The 21,125-nt window shown below is 31.6% G+C and overlaps 1 protein-coding gene across 1 annotated transcript; it reads right to left on the bottom strand.

Moving 5' to 3' along the window:
- Nucleotides 1–725: 725 nt before the first annotated feature.
- LOC115882264 (V-type proton ATPase 116 kDa subunit a-like) lies at nt 726–20,807 on the bottom strand. The gene is made up of 15 exons (XM_030900205.1): nt 20,659–20,807; nt 16,430–16,576; nt 15,954–16,130; nt 12,896–13,082; nt 12,632–12,759; nt 11,066–11,282; nt 9,503–9,675; nt 9,275–9,425; nt 8,880–9,042; nt 5,361–5,592; nt 4,563–4,672; nt 4,365–4,507; nt 2,681–2,955; nt 2,370–2,601; nt 726–1,070 (listed from the first exon to the last, which is right to left on the bottom strand). Exons 2-15 carry the CDS (start codon nt 16,544–16,546, stop codon nt 802–804), a joined length of 2,574 nt encoding a protein of 857 aa, XP_030756065.1. The 5' UTR covers nt 16,547–16,576; nt 20,659–20,807; the 3' UTR covers nt 726–801.
- Nucleotides 20,808–21,125: the final 318 nt, after the last annotated feature.

Here is a 21,125-nt window from a genome sequence, read left to right as displayed (position 1 = left end):
AAGGACAGTTTGAGAAGAAAGAAGAAGAAGAAAAGCTAAAATGCAAGAATAATATATAATTTAGTTAATTTAAGTGAATTTCATAAATGATCGGTTTACTACACGTATGTATATTATATAGTCACTTACTAGCGAAAAGTTGTTCCATTATTTCACTCAATTTTTGCCGAGATCTACCGCACGCTACACAACCAACTATTTTAGAGTCTTTTTCGATAAATCGCGATAGTGTCACTGTTAATTTAAGTTCTGCCACAATTTCCATCTAGATTTACTACCTTTATACAACTATCAGTAGTAGAGTAAATAATAAATAACATAAAATAAGCTCCGTAAAGACTGACAAATTCACAAAATTTCAAATCAAATTCAAATGTGTCAAATGAATCGTCAAACAGAACTGTCAAGGATCCCCACCCTAGTGGGGTGGGGATCCCTACTAGGGTGGGTGCTTTTTCCGCCCACCATGCATGAATACATGGATAGCATTATGCTCCTTCTTTAGTCTTCTTATTCAAAGATGATTACTGAAACTTTAACATTGTTTGAAATATTATTTGTGACATTTGAAAAAAATTGTATGTTTTATTCGGAGAAAAAAAAACTTCTTGTGCGTCCCCTGTAACGTCGTATGTGTCAAACGTACAGGCCACTAGGCTTACCACAAAAAGTGGCAACTAATAAATGACTTGTGCCTCTTTTTCGTATAGTAAAACAAATATATGTATAAGTTTTGGTATACTGTATTTAATTAAAGACAAATAATAATTTATTAATATCTTATAAATTTAAGTACAACATCTAATCTTGTTCATCCTCGTCCAAAATGAGTTTGAAACTGAACGGGGTGAAGTTGTACCCTTCTCCTTTGTAAAACTTGTTCATAAATTCCACCCAGTGCAGACGTAGTGTGTGGAGGAAGGCAGACAATCCCTCCATGAGTACCAGAATACCAACGGTACAACCTGCCCATGGTATGAAGAAGGCGAATATTAAGGCAGAACCTGCATAGCCCATATCTCTTTTTAGACCTTTTTGGAAGACCATAGACCATAGTACGTCTGACAGTTCTATAATAAAAAAAAATATAAATTTTATTATAAGAATATACAGAGTGATCTAAACTGTATTTCGGAAACTTCGGTAGCATATTCTGCAGATAAAAATAAGTAAAAAGTTCGTATAAATATATGCCCCAAAATGCTTAGTTTCGGAGATACAGGGAGTAGAAATTTCATTTTTATTTCGATTTTTTCCAAATATTTTATGAAGTAGGTAATGTCAATATAACGGATGAAAATTGTTGTCAATTTGTCTCCTATTTGTAGGGGGCGCTACTTGTGTGTTTTAACTCTTTTGAAGAGTTTTAACTTTTCGTTTGTACCTGTATAAAACTTCTGAGTGAAGAAATATACATTTTCGTAATCTTTTACGTAAAAAATATCTCCTGGTAAAAATAGCTACGAGCAACCGTTCTCAAGATAATTAGAATGGAAATAGTCAATACATGTCATTATTGACAAAAAAATAGACATGTTGAGTAGTAAAAAATGAGTTTATATTATTATATAATATTTTTTTTTAAATTAATCATAAATTTTTCATCGGAAAATGACGATAAAACAGTTTTCGTTGAACTTTTGGTACAAAAACATTTCAAATATATGATTTTAGTCAAATAACTATCTAGTCAACATGTTTAATTTATGTCAATGATGACAGGTATTGACAATTTCGATTCCAAATATCTCGAGAACCATTACTTGTAGGGATTTTAACCAAAAGCCATTTTTTATGTAAAAAAAGGCGTAAATGTGTATTTTTTTACTCAGCAGTTTTATACAGGTAGGGACGAAAAGTTATAACTTTTCAAAAGAGTAACTCTTCAAAACACATGTAAGTGGCGCCCCCTACAAATAGGAGACATATTGACATCAAAATCAAATTTATCATATCAAAAAACTCCCAGACACCAATATTCATGCCAATATTGACCTTACTTCAGAAAATATTTGGAAAAAATCGAAATAAAAATGAAATTTTTACACCCTGTATCTTCGACTAACTAAGCATTTATACGAACTTTTTCATACATTTATACGAACTTTTTCACTTATTTTTATCTGCAGAATATGCTGCCGAAGTTACCGGAATACAGTTTGGACCACCCTGTCTAGAGTGATTTACAGGCGATGGTAAGGTCGATTTCTTTGTAAAGAACGGAAGAACGGGTAGCTGAATAATATTGAATTCTTCATTGATGATATGATTTGTAGAAGCCATATTACAAGTGACAAGTGACAAGCGATCTTGAGTTGACTTGACTAAAGAAGCTGAAGTAAAAAATAAATACTATTTATAATACATACGTGAATGAGCAAGTGATAGAGCCCACAAACGGAGATATGAAGCAGTGTGGGACACGGTACTCAACGTGAATTCTATTGTTTCGATGGCCTGATGTACCATGATCTCACTGAAAGGTTCTTCATGAGTTACCAGCTCTGAATTTTCTGGAATTGGTTGTAAAGTTTCCGCGTGAATGTTACCTTGGCTGGCACGACTGGCACGGCTTGGTTCAGCATGGTTATTGTGATTATTCTTAAAAATTAAAGAAAGTTTTATACATAAAACATGTATAAAAAGGTTGTTTGTTTGATACAAACTGTATGAAACTCACATGGGGATGTGCTTGACTCAGCCGTTCAGGCTTCTTGCTTTTTTTCTTGAAGATATTGTAAATGGGTGTTCCCAGTAAGAGCACTGGAATACACAGTAAAGCTGCAAACAAAAGTCCTTTTTGTGTGGTTTCCTGACCAGGATACATGTAGGCTTCGCATGGTGCTGTAGCGTTCGTTGTCTTGTATAACATCATTCCGATAAAGTAAATTAATACAGAGGGCGCGCAGTTCGATCCTAGACGAGTATTGACACCTTCAGGCTCTGGATCTGGAGCTGTAAAAATTAGATAAATATTATACAGGTTGTCTCTTAAATAAGTGCAAGTATTTTAAGTGGACGAGCAAAAATATAATATTTAATAATATTATATTATATATATTATATATATTATATATATTTAAGATATATACAGGGTGGTCCGAACTGTATCCCGGAAACTTCGGCAGCATATTCTGCAGATCAAAATAAGTAAAAAACTTCGTATAAATGTATGTCCTAAAATGCTTAGTTTCGGATATACAGGGTGTCTAGTATATATTTAATTTTTATTTCGATTTTTTCCAAATAATTTCTCCAGTAAGGTCAATATTTGGATGAAAATTGGTGTCTGGGAGTTTTTTGACATGAGAAATTTCATTTTGATGTCAATATGACTCCTACTAGTAGAGGGCGCCACCTACATATTTTTTAACTGGTTTGAAGAGTAATAACTTTTCGTCCGCACCTGTATGAAACTACTGAGTAAAAAAATATACATTTACGACGTTTTTTACGTAAAAAAGGTCTCTTGGTAAAAATCGCCACGAGTAATGGTTTTCGAGATATTTGGAATTGAAATTATCAATACCGGTCATCATTGACATAAATTAAACATGTTGACTAAATAGTTATTAGGCTGAGAACATAAATTTGAAAGTTTTTGTGCCAAAAGTTCAACAGAAACTGTTTCATCATCATTTCTTTGCACAAAAATTTTCAAAATTTATTATTTGAATGAAATAACTATCTACTCAACGTGTTTATTTTTCGTCAATAATGACATGTATTGACTGTTTCCATTCTAAATATCTTGAGAACGGTTGCTCGAAGCGATTTTTACAATGATATATTTTTTGCGTAGAAAGTCGCAGGGATGTATATTTTTTCCCTCTGTAGTTTTATACAGGTACGGACAAAAAGTTATTACGCTTGAAAACAGTTAAAACATACATAGGTGGCACCCTCTACCAGTAGGAGTCATATTGACATCAAAATCAAATTTCTCATGTCAAAAAACTCCTAGACACCAATTTTTATTCAAATATTGTCGTTACTTCAGAAATTATTTGGAAAATATCGAAATAAAAATGAATCTTCTACACCCTGTATCTCCGAAACTAAACATTTTAGGACATAAGAAGTTTTTTACTTTTTTTATCTGCAGAATATGCTCCCGAAGTTTCCGGAATACAGTTCGGACCACCCTGTATAATAATATAATATCCATTAATACTTCTTGCAATAAAGTTAAAAAATGGAGAACTCAAGAACCTGGAAGGCTCCATCCCGTAACTTGGAATGGGAATCCCCTAATAAAGAAGTCTAATATAATATTTTTTTTTCAAAACAAATGAATTTTAGTACTTAGGTAACTAATTTTCTATGACTATGAATGTTATGATTATGATGGGTTGATGACTTACCTATGGGTTGATCACTATCGTAGACACCCGAATACATGATCCACTTCATAAAGATCATAACTGCCAGGTAGACGAAAAGAAACAGGAAGAATAGCAGTTTAGGTAGGAATTCAAGGAACAAAGCGTGTGTTTTCTTGAAATGACTGTAACAGTTGCGTTTACTTTATTTTAAAAATATTCTATTGAAGACTTACTTACATGTGATTGACCGTATTGAGGATGATACCAAACAACATGTGGATGACGCCAAATACAATGGACAGCTTCATTTTCAACGAGTTGAGGAATATAATTTTGTTGGTTGCAGTCTAAAAAACGACATACAGTATAAAGAAAAATAAAAGAGGCTTTTTTAATACAATTTAATAAAAATAAATGTATTGCTCATGCATCTGCAGATGTTAGTAATGTATGGCAATCGCTTCTTTGATTTTAAAGAGCATAACATAAATGAACATAACATACGTAAAAATTAAAAATAATCATACAGAAAGTTTGAGGGTTTTTTGTTGTTTTGCCTTATTAAGTAATTGTTATCAGGTAGTAATTGTTATTTTTGAAATTTAACTTGAGATAGTGTCATTTTAACAGAACATCAACGGTTTTTATAGACTTATCTGTTTTAAAAAACTAAAGCGTTCTCGAATAGTTGAATTTAAATATTTAAAATAGTTTTTTTTCTTTATTCTGTGTATTTTTTTTGCTTCGACGACGGAAAGAGATAAACTTTCCGAAACGTTAAGCATTTTTTTGTTCGTTAGGCAAATTTGTATATCCTAACTTGTAAACTAACTGTAAACCTAACTTCTGACAAGTAGTTAAGAGATTAACGCAGAAGGGTTTACTATAAATAACTATTTTATTTTGTATTTGCAACTTAGTATTTTTCTGTTTATATTTGGTTTTTATGTCTCTAGGCTCCTTCGTACAGTGAATTTAAATGATTTGTCTGGGGATTAACTTTAATAAATAGTGTACTAAAGTAAAAAGACTTACTTGCCAAGCTGGGTCCATCCCTAGGAAGTATGGGTCGCGTTTGTAGTTCAATCTTGGAACTAAATCTACATAAGTTGTGTCATCTGTATCGGTATACTGTGTAAAGTTCGCTGGGAGGCCGGATTCAGCTATCTGCCATTTTGAGCCAAACACGTTCATCGATTTTGAGAAAATATCGTTGTAGATTATGCCGGTGTACATTGAGAAGATTCCCATGAGAAGAATGATGTATCTGAAAGAAGGTACAAGTATCATATTGAGATGAAATTAATTTTATATTAGGCAGTAGTTTTATACAGGGTACGGCAATTATGCGTCGGGCAGCTCCTAGAATAAAAAACTTGGAAATTTTGTTTAAGTGCAAACTTAAAGAATATACTAGGATGTATTTCGGGAAAATATTTTAACTTTTATAGGGTGGCTCAAAAAAGTTTGAGTGGATCGGGATGATTTTTTTTAATGGGACACCCTGTATATTGCATTTTTGGCTTCCTTTCAGATTACTTTACATATTCATAATATATGATTAAATATATATTTTTATTTTTCATCCTTTCTTAAAAAAATCGGCGCCGGGAGGCACGTATAGCCATACTAAAATATGTTAATAAAAAGTTGGTAGGCATTTCTTTTAGTTTCAAAGTAAAGGAATTTTTTATCTCAAAAACTGCGACTTTGACTGATTTTGATGTTACTACAAATTTTGTTGCAAATGTTATTCCTAATCTTAAACTGAAAACCGCGTTTCGCTAGCTACTGTAATTGTGGAGATACGATTTTTTTAAATTTTTAACCCCCTCCCATACTCCCTTACCAACCCCCCACCCCCACCAAAAACTAATAGCCAGATTTTCGGGTGCCACAGTATTTTTGTGCCAAATTTGGTTAAAATCGGTTTAGTGGTTTTTGAGTTATCATGTTACAGACGGACAGACAGACAGACAGCATGAAAATATTTTGTATTTAGGTCATTTATGACCCAAATAACCATAGACATAAAATAAAATATAGACTACACTATTTACATCTCAACGCGGACAAACAACCTTTTTTGTACACATGTTTACTTCTGGGTACAGTCGACCGAGCCTTCCTCATCCAGCCTATGTTGTCACGTCTTTAATATTATCAATATTTTTTTTCTTGTTATACACATATATTGAGATATTAATACTACAGTTTAATAAAGTAGGTTTTAATATTCCAAAGATGTATTAAATAGTCCTTATACTACTAAATTATAAGTCGGATACTGTTTAATAAGGATAAGTTCTTTACAATATGACAACACCGATTAGAGGCGAGGGAGCCTATTATTTTATTACCTTGTAGTACGCGTCGCACGTAAGCAGTAAAGCTTTGTTGCCGCTATGTCCCCGGCTGTATTAATGCATTTTCTTAGCTTGTAGTTCTTAACTGTTTATTTTATTGACTTTTTTCTGTTCAAGAACTATAAAATATATGTTCGCCAGTGCTAAATTTGCAAGAAATTTGACTTAAATAATCCATTTAAGCCTTGAAACGACTTTCGACCGGTAGGCAACTCTCAATTTACCCATTAGGAGTCAGTGGCGTTGTTGTAGAAAGGCGCTTATTTAGATAATATTTTAGTAAAATGTAAAATCTGAATTTTTTCTTTTACATTACATTATTTACTTACTTACATTGTAACAAAATCATAATTATAACCCTGTTAATAATTAATAATGCTTTTATTAAAATATACTCCGGTTTATTCTAAAAATCTTCAGAATCTAAAATAACATACAAGAATTTTAAAATGATATTACATTATGAAACAATATTTTTTAATATACCGGGTCGTCTCAATTAACTTTTTTTTATTTTTTCAGATAAAAACAGATTTTGTATGTTAGTAGGTATATGACATAAATTAGATTTATAGACGTATTCAATTGTTTTTGGTCTCTTCCTGTTTCACTGAAATGATTACATCTTTGATTTTTAAAGGCACCCTCGGTATATTGCTACTTTATTCGATAAAAAATGACACTCTGAATAGAATGACATATCATATATGTCAACTTTTGACATTGTCGCTTAAAACATATCCTATTTTAAATTTCAATCCAGTTTTATTCAATCCAACTAAGTTTTAATCAAGGAGCCTTGGAAAATAGTTTTGATCGTCTAATAGGTTTCGTGTCTTGTCTAGGCCGGTTAAAAAGATGTACAAATCGTATTTTTAATCATACATATGTCAATTTTTTCAAATGGAACAAGGGTGACTCATTAGCATATTTGGAAAAGCATTTTTTATGAATATATTGATACCACACACTTGGTATTTCGAGTCAAATTGTCGTTATGAACCGCGTGTTACAATTATTAAACCATATGCGAAAATGTCAAAAGTTGACATATGATATGTCATTCCATTCAGAGTGTCATTTTCTATCGAATAAAGTAGAAATATACCGAGGGTGCCGTTTAAAAATTAAAAGTTATAGTCATTTCCGGTGAAACAGGAAGTGACCAAAAACAATTGAATGCGTCAATCAATCCTAATTTATTTCATATACTAACATACTAAATCTTGTTTTTTTTATTTGAAAATATAAAAAAATTATGGGGATGAGCCACTTTTGAGACGCACCCGGTATAATAAAGACAGTACCGAGTTATAAATGTAGTTTTTATTTTATCCACTTCCTATCACCTTCCTTGCTTTAATGGAACAGATTTATGTTTGCTCTAATTTACATAATAAGACATCACTTAACCAGAAAAAAAATTACAACAATCATATTTTTTTTCTCTCCCTGTTGCCGATTCTATTATATCTGTGGAATAGATCCTGTTTTGATTAATATTAGGGGTTGTAAATGTTTGACTAAAATTAATAATTTATTATTAATTTCAAAAATTACCTAATTTCGATGATAAAATTTCTTCTATAACGTGTATTTTATTATTTTTATCCTTTTTGGACTCTAAATTGTTTTTTCTAAACTTTTATTTAAAAAATCTTAATAAAATATAAAAAAGTTTAAATACGATATATTTTTAATTTAATTATAGCTTCATTAAAATAAAAAAAATACCCGGCTATGATAATGAGAGTTCAGGTGTACTTGAGGAAACGAAAGACAGTGTTGTGTTTCTCGGCAGAGTCGTCAGGGAACGACCGTTACGACAGAGACAACCTATCTATCGCTCGTGTCGCACTCGTTATAACCTAAAACAATAACACAACAATAACAAGACAGTGTCTGACCGCATGTTCCAGCTATTTATGAATGAGATGCTCAGTCTATATTTTATTTTAAGTCTATGCAAATAACTCATTTTGAGTAAAATTAGATTTTTTTTTGCCGATCTTAATAGTCTACCATACCTATTGCACTTAACAAAATTCTCAAGTTCATTATTCTAAGAGCTACAGATGCCCGCGGAACACTATTGCCGAACGCTGTATAGTTATGTTAAAAGATGTTCAATAAAAAAAATAGAAAAATCATTTGTTAAATATCTTCGATAAAAAAATAGTTTTTTTACCTGCCACCAAAGAAAATGGAAAATATTTCTCCCTTCTTTTGAGCAGCTATCTTCTTCTCAGCTATCACCAGCCACGCACCAAATAGAGTCATGATTATCGCATGTCCCAAATCACCGAACATCACAGCGAATAAGAATGGAAACGTCACAATTGTATACAAAGCTGCAATAAGAGTTATTTGTTTATTATCAATGGTATTAGTACAGGTAACATAGTATTATTCTATGTTATCTGTGGTATTAGTAGGTAACGGACGATGCCTTAGTCCTAGTCCGTAAATACCGTAGTCCGTAGGATGGGCATTATCGTAAACTATTGTGATGCGTATAAGACCACAAGATTAACATAGAAAACTCTCAGCTAGTCAGCTAGTTCTTAATGAAACATAAGGTACCTGGATTTAGTTCCCTGTAGTTGGCAAAACCGTAAGCTGATATTAGATTTTGGAATCCTCTGGTAAACTTATTTGTTCTGTTGAAGGTTGGAGGCACTTCATTAGTTTGTAAGATGTTCAGGAAAGACTGGACAGGACTTTGGCAGATTTTCTAGAAATTAAGGTTCTAACTAGGTTCTGTATGTAGCACTCAAGATGTATGTTTGATACACGACAGCTAAATCTTACCGTTCCGTTTTCTAGAGCTTTTCGCACGTTTTCCATATCTCCAGTTGGTATCCATGCTTCAGCTATTAAACATTTTCGGCTCACATCAACAGAAAAATAGTTCAACGTGTGATAAATAGCTTTCATTTTTGTCACCATCACTGTCCAGTTAGGTAAATCTTTAGCTACACTAGCTAAAATATGGATTACAGTAAATTTTCAGTAAAATAAAATATCTTTATATAATAATAATAATAATAGCTCCCGTATATAGCGTTTAACGCGTTGGGAGTAGCAAGGTACAGCTTGCCATACTAGAGCCGTTCGTATACAAGGAAGGTAATGTGGCTAGAACTACGCTTCAACCGCCTATTGGATTAGTGAATCCCAAGTACTCATTTAAGGCTGAGTCGACCTATAGGTACCAGGTACCCAAACTATTTTTAATTTAACAATGCCGGGTGTGGGATTCGAACCCACTACCTTGAGATTGGTAGACGAGAGCCTGTACCTCTACGCCACCGGGCACCTTTATATAAATTTATAAATATCTTGATATAACTCTTAAAATTCAAAAATGCACTACATATTCGAAATTTTGAAGATGAGAGATATACATCTTGAGATGGGGCACACATATGATTTTTACATTATACCTCTGCTTATAATCAGAAACAAAATACCAATGGATATACCGTGTGCGTCCCAAAAGTAGCTCACTCCTATATCTTTTTTATTTTTCCAGATAAATATGTAGGTATGTTAGTATATAACATAAATAATTAGAATTGATTGACGTTTTCAATTGTTTTTGGTCACTTCCTCTTTTACCGGAAATGACAACCTTTGATTTTTAAATGGCACCCTCTGTATATTTTTACTTTATTCGATAGAAAATGACACACTCAATAAAATGCACATAGTTATCACATGTCAACTTTTGATATTTTCGCTTAAGAAATCGTATTTTAAATTTCAATATAGAGTGCCATGGCTGTATTAAAAACGCTAATTTTTAATCAAGGAGCCTTGCGAAAATAGATTTGATCGTCTAATGTTTTTTGTGTCTCGCCCTGGCCGGTTAAAAGATGCCCAAATCGTATGCCCAAAATATAATTTTTTTATAATATCTCAATTTTTTTCAAATGGAACAAGGGTGGCTCATTAATGCTAATGAAATTTCGGAAAAAGCATTTTTTATAAATAATTTGGTATCACAAACTTAGCTTTTCGAATGAAATTGTCGTTATGAATCGCATGTTACAATTTCAAATAAACCATATACAAAAATGGCAAAGGTTGACATATGATCTGTCATTCTATACAGAGTATCATTTTCTATCGAATAAAGTAGAAAATACCGAGGGTGTCATTTAAAAATCAAAAATTGTAGTTATTTCCGGTGCAACAAAAAGTGACCAAAACAATTGAATACGTCAATCAATCCTAATTTATGTCATATACTAACATATCAAATCTCATTTTTTTTATCTGAAAAAATAAAAAAGTTATAGGGGTGAGCAACTTTTGATACGCCACCCGGTATTTTTAAAATCAAATTTCTATAAAAATATTTGCACCTACCTAATATACGTCGGATATGATCTTCACTCTGAGCAAGAACTTTTTTGATATCTTCCAACTCGACTGACACTGATTGATTGAATTCGCTTCGTTCTTTTGGTGAACTGGGGTAGTTTACCCTTTTGGCGTGAAAAGCATGCACTATTTTCTGAATTTTCTCTTCAAGCTTGTCCCCTTGGTAGAACGCAATAAAGACACATTTTTTCTGTTCGACACCCTAAAAGAAATTTGTGGTTGGGTAAGAATTCTTCATGATTATAAAAAAACAAATGTAGTAGTCTTTGAGGAGATAAATCTATACTAATATATAAAATGCTTAAGTGACTGACTCACTGATTAATCATGATCCTGCTCAAACCACTCAACGTAAAAAGCTCAATTTTGGCATACAGGTTGATTCTAGTGTGTAGAGGTTCAATAAGAAGAGATTTTTCGAAATTCCAGTTCCAAAGGGACCCCTCAAATATTACAATATTTTTTATTTAAAAAATGGTCAAGTTTCCGAAAAACGCTTAAACACGTATATTTTATTTTGTTTTTTACATATTTTAAGATTTTTCAAAAGGTATACAGAGTGTTTCGAAAAATGTGGTCATTGATTAATCACGATCCTGCTTAAAGCGCTTGACGTAAAAAGCTGATTTTTGGAAAACGGAATGACTTCAATGTGTAGAAGTTCGATAAAGAAGGGATTTTTCGAAACTCGAATTCTAAGGGGGTGAAATAACCCCACAAATATTAGAATATTTTTTATTTAAAAACCGGTGAGTTTTTCGGAAAAACTCTTAAACACGTTATTTTATTTTGTTGTTTTACATATTTTAAGATTTTTTAAAAATTTATACAGGGTGTCTTATAAAATATGACCATTGAGTTATCACGATTCTGCTTAAACTGCTTGACATTTAAAGCTGATTTTTGGTAAACGGATTGACTGTGGGGTGTGGAGGTTCGATAAGGAGGGGTTTCTCAAATCTCAAATTCCAAGAGGATGAAAATGCCCCTCAAATATTACAATATTTGTTATTTAAAATACGGTTAGTCTTTCGGGAAAACGCTTGGACACGCATAATTTATTTTGTTTCTTTACATATTTTGAAATTTTTTAAAAAATCATACAGGGTGTTCCAAAAAGTTTTGGCAAACGGATTTTTCGAAAGTCAAATTCCAACGAGATGAAACTACCCCTCAAATATTACCAAGTTATATAATAATATCGCCATATTATTTTTTCTCATGCTGACATAAATGTGAGAAAATTTTATCCAGTTTATATGTTAATGGAAATTCTTGCTTTGCTTTATCATCACCATTACAAATGATTAATTCGACGCAAACGAAGTCACGGGTACACGCTAGTAACATATAAAAAAGACTAGGCTAATGTTTTGGAGGATGTGTCAGGAGATACAAGGGGTTCAATGAGTATGTGTCTTTTCTAATATTCTTCCAATTCCGATCTAAACTGAGCTCATAGTTAGAAGGAGGGCAGTAACAGAGAAATTGACAGAAGAGATAATTTACTTTACAATTAAAACGTTGGACAGACTCTGTAGTTATACTTACAGTAACAGGATCTTTAATTAGCTCCTCTATATCATCGTAACCCAAAAATATATTTCCTCTTCCTACTCTGAACAACATTCTTTCAAAAGAAAACAGTTTTTCTTTTGGAATAACTCCAGAAATGTAACCTGAAATATGAAATATTAAAATTTTAACAATAGATTTATTAAATGAAAAACAAAAAAGACTGAGAATAAAAACAAAAAATAGCAGAAAAAAAAACAAAAAAGAAGGAAATGGAGAAAAATTATTATTCAATATTACCTAATTGAGAGGCAACCTTTCTTTCTTCAATCGAAAATTCATTTAAAATCTCTTCTTTGTTCTGGAATATCTTCTGAGCCTTGTTTAACACGTTTTTGGTCTGAATGCACTCTGTTAGTTGTTCCCTAAGGGTTATTTCTCCTTTGGTAAGTTCACGCAAGTCTTGTTCTATTTTATGTAAATGCACCTAAAAAGTAGTTCATTAAGAGTCAATTTCACTAGTCCGGAAAGGTAGGAAAATAAGCGTTTGGCATTTAACGTTTCATGTAAAACTGGCTAGGCATTTTTACACAAATAAAGAACGAAATTAAAGATAAAGGATTATACTATATCCGTATTGTAGCACATTTTTAGATAACTTCTTTATTTTTAAGATTTTGATGGTTTGGTTTTATCAACAAAATACACATTATGTTTGCACTAAATTTTCTCGAAAATAAATACATAATTTAAAGTTCCGTTACGATAGGGAAATAGATTGAACTTTTGTGATTACAGCGATGTATAATTTATATAATAGACTCTTAAAGGAAGAGTCAGTATAATAATTTATACTATGGTTAATACCATGATTCATTTATCCAGATCTACCACGACTTAAAATGCTTGCTCTTATTAGCATTAATTCCCAAGTAGCAAATTTTATTTTATAAAGGTTGTATAAACAGCTATGTGATAATTTTTATAGGATACCTCAATTCATATAACGTGCTATATGACCGTAATATGATAGCTTTACAACCAAAAAAGGCCCATTTTTATACAACCGTTTAGTAGTACAGAAGTTCTATAAAAAGGGTATACAACTCTTATGCAACTATTTTACACAGCATTATATGACTATTATAAAACTAGTTTTATTGTGTATTACGTGGTCACATCTAAGAAACAGAACAATAAAAACATTTGATCATTTAGCGAGGTACAAGAGTATTTTATTTTTTACCGAAGAATATTAGTAGCAAATTACATTTTAAGCGTGTCGTAAAATGAATCTAGAGGATGTGGATTGTTAAAAAGGAGACTTTACTAGACAATGAAAATGGCGGGTAGAGCCAGAAGGTACAACAAATATGTAATATAAAAAATCATTAATAGGGTTTGAAAAGTAGGGACAATTTTTGTTGCGCCGAAAATTTTACTGGTAGATTATTAGATTAGTATTTGGCAAAAAATTAAAGCGCTTTAATTTCGATTAAGGTTTACATATAAATTTAAACAATAAAATAAAATAAAATTTTCAAAAATTCTTGTTTTTAATTTAATTAAACACTTTATTACTGTATGTGGGAATTTTATCACAAAATAGTTCTCAAAAATAACATTTTACAATGTATTTTGATGTTTTTATTTTGCTTCATATAATGGCGGCCATAGGCCATACAAAAACTCTGCCTTAAACATGGCGAATTATAATGCAAACATTTTATTATAAATGAATCCCTTAAATAAGTCTTTGTTGTAAAATAAAACGGTATAGGATAAATATCTATCATTACGCAGAATTTCCAGGCACTATAGAACTATTTTGGACATATTGAGATTTGTGACAAATAGAGGTTGCCAAATCTCATTTGATTAGTATTTAAACAAACAAACATGATCAGATTTTCATGGATTCATGCACGCAATGCATTTCATGCGTGCCCGACGAGTGAGCGGCAACCTAAGGACTTGGAAAAACAACAATAAAACAATACAAACATTACTACAGTAAAACTTTTACACCAACGTGGCAACAATGTTTTGAAGAAGCCAGACAACCCGAGAGATTTTGGCTTTTGAGAACCCAGGGAATTCTCGGGATTATTTGCCGTAATTTCGAGGAGTTTTTTCTTACATGCTCTTTATAACTACCACTGCGTTTGTTAAGTTTTTTCCAACTTTGTCCAGAATTCATAATAGCTGTGATTGATTATACTCGTACGTAGATTTTACTTTTGCGACAACAACAATAACAAAATAAATAACTAGGTATATCATTTAAATTAAAATGAGGTTATATTATACATTACCAGTTTCATAATGCAGATATTACAGCGAATTTATTGTGTTAATCACAATTTTATCATATAAGGCTATATAACTCTGTTGTATACAGCACCGTAGTTTAACGCAATAAAACGTTCTATCATACAACGTAATACAACTTTAATAAGACAGGTTTAAGTAACTATTATATGATCTTGTGACTACTAGTTATATGAATATTATAGAACTCTTACATGGTGGGTATAAGAGTCTAATAAAATAATATGTTTGTTATCATATAGCATTGTCTTATTAAGTGTTATATCATACTAAAAGAAATTATCGTTTAATGCGTTATAGGATACGTTGTAAAAACCACTAGAAAATAGTTTAATATGACAACTTTTATTAAAAACAGAATAGTCGAAACCAAACGCTTAATAAAATCAAGCAATCCTTAAGACAAAAATCACAGATCTTCCTGGGTCTGAGTAAGAACAATCTTCGGATTGTCACGGGGTTTTTAACAGACACTGCTCCTCAATGAACACCTCAGTAGATTGAAACTAAGAAGAAACGGCGAATGCAGATTCTGTGGGGAAGATGGTGAAACACCAGTACACCTCATCACTGAGTGCGCCGAGACAACCATTCGTGCCATGAATTTTGGTACGACTGATATTGGAGATGGAGAACTACCCTCTATAAAACCGTCCCAGATACTGGCTTTTGTCAAAGCCCTGGGACTGTATGATGAGTTATGATTCAAGAAAGGGGGACACAATGGATCTGTAAGGTCGAAGTGATTAACCCCCCTCCCACTCATTCTAAATTCTAAATTCTAAATACTAAAAGAAATTATCGTTTAATGCGTTATAGGATACGTTGTAAAAACCACTAGAAAATAGTTTAATATGACAACTTTTATTAAAAAACAGAATAGTCGAAACCAAACGCTTAATAAAATCAAGCAATCCTTAAGACAACGCTATTCGACTGTTATAAAATAATTCAGTCCTTTTAGAATTTTTTTTGCTACTTGGGTTATCTTTTTATAATATTTAATTAATAGCATAATAATCCTTACCTCTAAATCTGTAATTTGTTTTGGCAATGGTGCTTTGGGTATATTAGAAATGTTCGGCACTCTAACATCACTCTTCTGGATGTGCTCATCTATGTAACGTATTTGACGTTCCATTTCTTCACATCTTCTGATATCCCTGGCGTACTCACGTTGGAATAAGTTCACATCTTCATTCAACTACAAAGTGGTAACATAAATTGTCTAGATTAATTAGTAAGCTACCTATTAAAAACTAAGTATGTTGAAACAATAATTCTTTTAAAAAAACTGTATTTATTGTCAATCAGTTGTAACGTTTATATACAGGCTGTCCGATTTTCGTGTGTTTTACAGGGTATGCTTAAAACCACATCTTTGTATCTCTACTCATAAACTGCAAATCCTGTAAAACGCCTAATGGGACACTCTATACAATATAAGATCAGTCTCGGTATTTAATAAGGATAGAAATAAAAATAAATTTAATTATTACTGACGTCTCTGAATTGTACGCATCCAACTTCACCCAATTCAGATACGACGTGATACGCAGCTTCTGGCTGGACGAAAAGCTGCGTCAAGACCATCTCCTCACTTCTAAACATGGCCCCCATTTTGATTGGTTGTTTGGCGGCCTTATCTTACTAAAAACATACCAACAATTGTTTCATAATATGTGTTTTATATGTTTTACATATGCAAATCATAATTTAGTGTGATTTGCTTCTAATACAGATTAAAATTCATTAGCGCAACTACAGGAGGGGCCGGCGGTTCCAAGCCCTCCTCTAGGTATTGCTGGGCACCCCCCAGAGAAATCTTGAATTTTGACTGAATTATGACTCTTGGCTAATTATTAATTTTTATTTGCTTGTGATATAGTAAAAATTACTTTTTCTAGTTTTATTAAGTTAATATAATTTTTTTTTTGTTCCAAAAATGTCTGTTAGTTTTTATTTTTTACAAGATTTGTAGGTATTTATGTAAACCACGGTAAAACCTGTTCATAACCAAGTCTACAAAGATTATTGATAGAGAATATCAGGTCAACCTTGTATTCAAAAAATGTGGTTATTTTTGATATATTATTCTTCATTTTTCCAAAAAAAACCCTCTCATGGGTTCAACCCTAGACCCTCCCCAGAATGAGTTGCTAGTTACGCTAATGTTAAAATCGATTTTTAAAAGTCGCTTATTAACGATGTAATATATCTATATTTTTTTGTAAAGCAGAAAATAGTCTTGAATGACTAGTGAGAAAGAAAATCTAGGTACTAGTGGGGTTGCAGTCGGAAGGGTTTGACAAAGAATTAATACACTTTGTTAATTGTCAAGCTTACGCAATTTATTCATTCCTTAATCAGGACATTGTACCACGTTAATGTCCTGAGGAAGGAATGAATAAATTCCGAAAGCTTGACAATTAACAAAGTGTATATTAATTCTTTGTCAAACCCTTCCGACTGCAACCCCACTAGTTCCTAGATTTTCTTTTTATGTAAATTTACATTTAATTTTCCTCAGTGTAGGCAAAACGACTGTTTTGCTGTCAAACTGAATGATCCAGTCAGTTCTGCAGATGAACTTAATTTAGTTCAAGTGAAATGTGCGTTTTTTCCTTTTACGGGTATACAGGGTGGTCCGAACTGTATTCCGGAAACTTATTCTAAAGATAAAAATATGTTAAAACTAGATTCGGTTTGTAGAAATTTCATTTCTATTTCGATTTTTTTTAAATAATTTTTGAAGTAACATCAATATTTGGATGAACATTGGTGTCTGGGAGTTTTTTGATATGATAAATTTGATTTTGATGTCAATATGATTTCTAATTGTAGAGGGCGCCACCTAAATATATTTTAACTCGTTTGAAGGGTAATAACTTTTTGTCCGTACCTGTATAAAACTACTGAGTAAATTAATATACGTTTATTGCATTTTTTACGTAAAAAAGTCTCTTGGTAAAGTAGTAGATAGAGTATATGGTTCTCGAGATATTTGGAATTAAAATTATCAATACCTGTCATCATTTCACATAAATTAAAAATGTTGACTAAATAGTTATTAGACTAAAATCATAAATTTGAAATGTTTTTGTAGCAAAAGTTCAACAGAAACTGTTTTATCATCAGTTTTTCGATGAAAAATTTATGATTAATTTAAAAAAATAAAGTTCTCAAATTTATCATGTTAATTTTAAATAACTATATACCGAACATGTTTATTTTTTGTCAATATTGACATGTATTGACTATTTTCATTTTAAATATCTTGAGAACGGTTGCTCATAACGATTGTTACTAAGAGACATTTTTTACGTAAAAAAAATGGAAATGTATATTTTTAGTCAGTAGTTTTTTCTACAGGTACTAACGAAAAGTTATTACTCTTCAAAACAGTTAAAAATAAGTAGGTGGCGTCTCCTACAAATAGGAGTCATATTAAGATCAAAATCGAAATTCTCATATCAAAAAACGCCCAGACACCAATATTCATTCAAATATCGCCGTTAGCTCAGAAATTATTTGGAAAAAATTACAATAAAAATGAAACTTCTACACCCTCTATCTCCGAGACGATTTTAGGACAAACATTTATAAAAACTTTTTTACTAATTTTTATCTGCAGAATACGCTGCCGAAGTTTCCGGAATACAGTTCGGACCACTCTGTATACAAGATTTTACTTGATACGTTTTGACTGACCAAGCAAGACGTAGGGTTGAAAGAAAGACAGTTTTTTTTAATTTTAACAAATTATAAATAGAAAATGGGTTTATTTTCTACATATCTGGCACACCTTAAACTAGTAAAGATACACCCTGTCAGAGATGAGAGGTTACCGTAATTTTATCGGCTGCACTAAAAGCTAAACTATTTGTAAATTACTTGCTATCTAATCAACAATGTTTACATTAAAACATCTAAAAAATTCAATAATCACTGATTTGGTTCACGTTCCATATTACTTTTTTTATAATTAAGAATCAAACTCATAATTACCACACAATACTATCTTTGAGATGATGTCTGTCAGATAATAATCCAATCTCAAGTAAATTATTTTTTATATATCAAGTAGATATATTATAACATAACAGAGAACGTGCTAAGATATATAATATGTGATTTATAAAATAGTTATAATTAATGATGATGATCTTCTGGTAATATATTTATATATATTTTGAAAATATATCAGTTAGTAATTGTTAATTTTCAAACGTTGTTCAACGGTTTTTATAGACACTTTTTTGAAGATAAAATAAAGACTAAAATAATACAATAAAGAAGAAATAATATTAATCTTCATTTTCAACCTCATAGTTATTAGCATAAAATAATATTTTCCTCGTTAATATCTAAAGAAAATTAAACAGCCCTTCTAAGACAAAATGTCGTGATCCTGGATTGGACCACCGTCGTCACCAATCTTGTAGTCGCTGCCACCAAATGTTGTAGTTCTCTATTTGACTCGTATCACCACTTGTTGGGAATGTTATTCTTTATTTTTTTATAATTAAATTCTTACTAAGTTGTTATTACTTTTTATTTTTAAACTTTTAATACAAAATTTACGTTTTCTAGTTTTGTTTACTTAATATTATTTTGTTGTGTTCAAAAAAATGTGTTAAATTTATTTTTTTTAGAAAATTTATAGGTATTGGGCGGCAGAGCCGTCAGGAAACGACCGTTACGACGGAGACAGCCTATCTATCGCTCGTGTCGCACTCGTTAGAGCCAAAAACAATAACACAACAATAACAAGACGTTGTCTGTCCGCATCTTCCAGCTATTTATGAATGAGATGCTCAGTCTATATTTTATTCTAAGTCTATGACTAAAACATTTCGGTCTGTAGTCTGTAGAGGCCAGATTCCTACCTCTACCTATCTACGATAGTCGAGGCATCGCCTTCGCCGTTTCGTCCGTGCCCGGCTCGGGTACGGCCCGGTGTACCATGAATCAGCCTTAATGCAAATAAATGATTCGTCTTAGACCACACTATCACCCCCGCTGTTTAAATACAGGGTGTCTCAATATTCCGTGGACATAGAACTACTACGTATTTTTGGAATCAAAATAAGTTTATTAGGCTATACAAAAATGCTTCGATTGTCCGCTAGAGGGCATTATACTTTAAAAAAATAAACACATTTTTTAAGATATTTTAAGAACTAATATTCCGATTTGAATGAGATTTGACGTGCTTATTGTTTTGGTAAGTGCTTTATTATTTGACATTCACAAAAATCAAGAAAAAGTATGGGAAGGGTGAGAACTACCCCCTACTATCCCTACTATAAATTTTAGTATTTTTCAATAAAGCTAAAGTTTCAATAAAAGCTGTCCCCTAGCTTCTAGCCACCCTATCTCGGTTAATTTTGCTTTGAGCCAAAAAAGTATGTAAAACTGAACGCTCTACAACGCACTTTTTTTGTAGTCCTTACCGTTTCTCCGAAATTGCGTGAAAAAAATATTTTATTTATCTATTTCACCCTTCTGGGGTGAAACAAATCTTTCGCAATTCGTTTTTAGATTTTGCAAACTAATTTATATCAAAAATTCAAGTTTTTACCAAAACTTCGTATTTGAAGGCCTATTTGCTTCGACTATAATATAGTATATTAAGAATACTTAATACATAAATGGTAACCATAGGAAATTAGTAGGTATTTAATTTAAAATTAAATAATTAAGTAATATGGAAAATTCACTTTACTTACTGCGAAACACAAACACTAATGCACACACTGTCTTTTAAGCATATTACTCTACACCTCAATCACGGCATCATATGACATTCTTTATCAAAACACTTAAATGTTAGTAAGACTGATAAAACAAGTAAAACAATTATTTCTAAGGGTTTTCACAATTAATACGTACATAAGAATCTAGTAATCAAACATTGATCTAGAAGATACACAATACAACGACATGTTGACGTTTTTTTCACCACTAATTTTATACTTTATCTGTTTATTCCACTTTATCGATAGTAATAAATGTAAAAAATACAAATATATTTCAGATAATTTATTGACAAACATATACTTTATTATAGAAAAAAAATACCGTCACAGTAACATTTGAAATGGCAGTGGATGATAATTTCTCTCAGGACAAACATCTATTTTTCAAAAAATAATTTGTATTGGGAAGACACTTGTGGTTTTTTAATAAATGGCAC

This window comes from Sitophilus oryzae, unplaced genomic scaffold (genome assembly GCF_002938485.1).
Source record: "Sitophilus oryzae breed Bouriz unplaced genomic scaffold, Soryzae_2.0 scaffold_177_pilon_pilon, whole genome shotgun sequence".
Taxonomy (NCBI): Eukaryota; Metazoa; Arthropoda; class Insecta; order Coleoptera; family Curculionidae; genus Sitophilus; species Sitophilus oryzae.
The sequence above is the reverse complement of the archived record's forward strand: the minus strand, read 5'-3'. Positions and strand labels throughout refer to the sequence as shown.

What these genes read in the sequence shown, in the direction of transcription:
- LOC115882264 (XM_030900205.1), bottom strand. Translation starts at nt 16,546, where the DNA reads ATGGGGGCCATGTTTAGAAGTGAGGAGATGGTCTTGACGCAGCTTTTC. An exon ending in AAGCTCTAGAAAACGGAACG is followed by an intron (nt 9,426 to 9,502) that starts GTAAGATTTAGC and finishes CTTAATTTCTAG; the next exon opens with AAAATCTGCCAAAGTCCTGT. An exon ending in CTACAGGGAACTAAATCCAG is followed by an intron (nt 9,043 to 9,274) that starts GTACCTTATGTT and finishes CTCTTATTGCAG; the next exon opens with CTTTGTATACAATTGTGACG.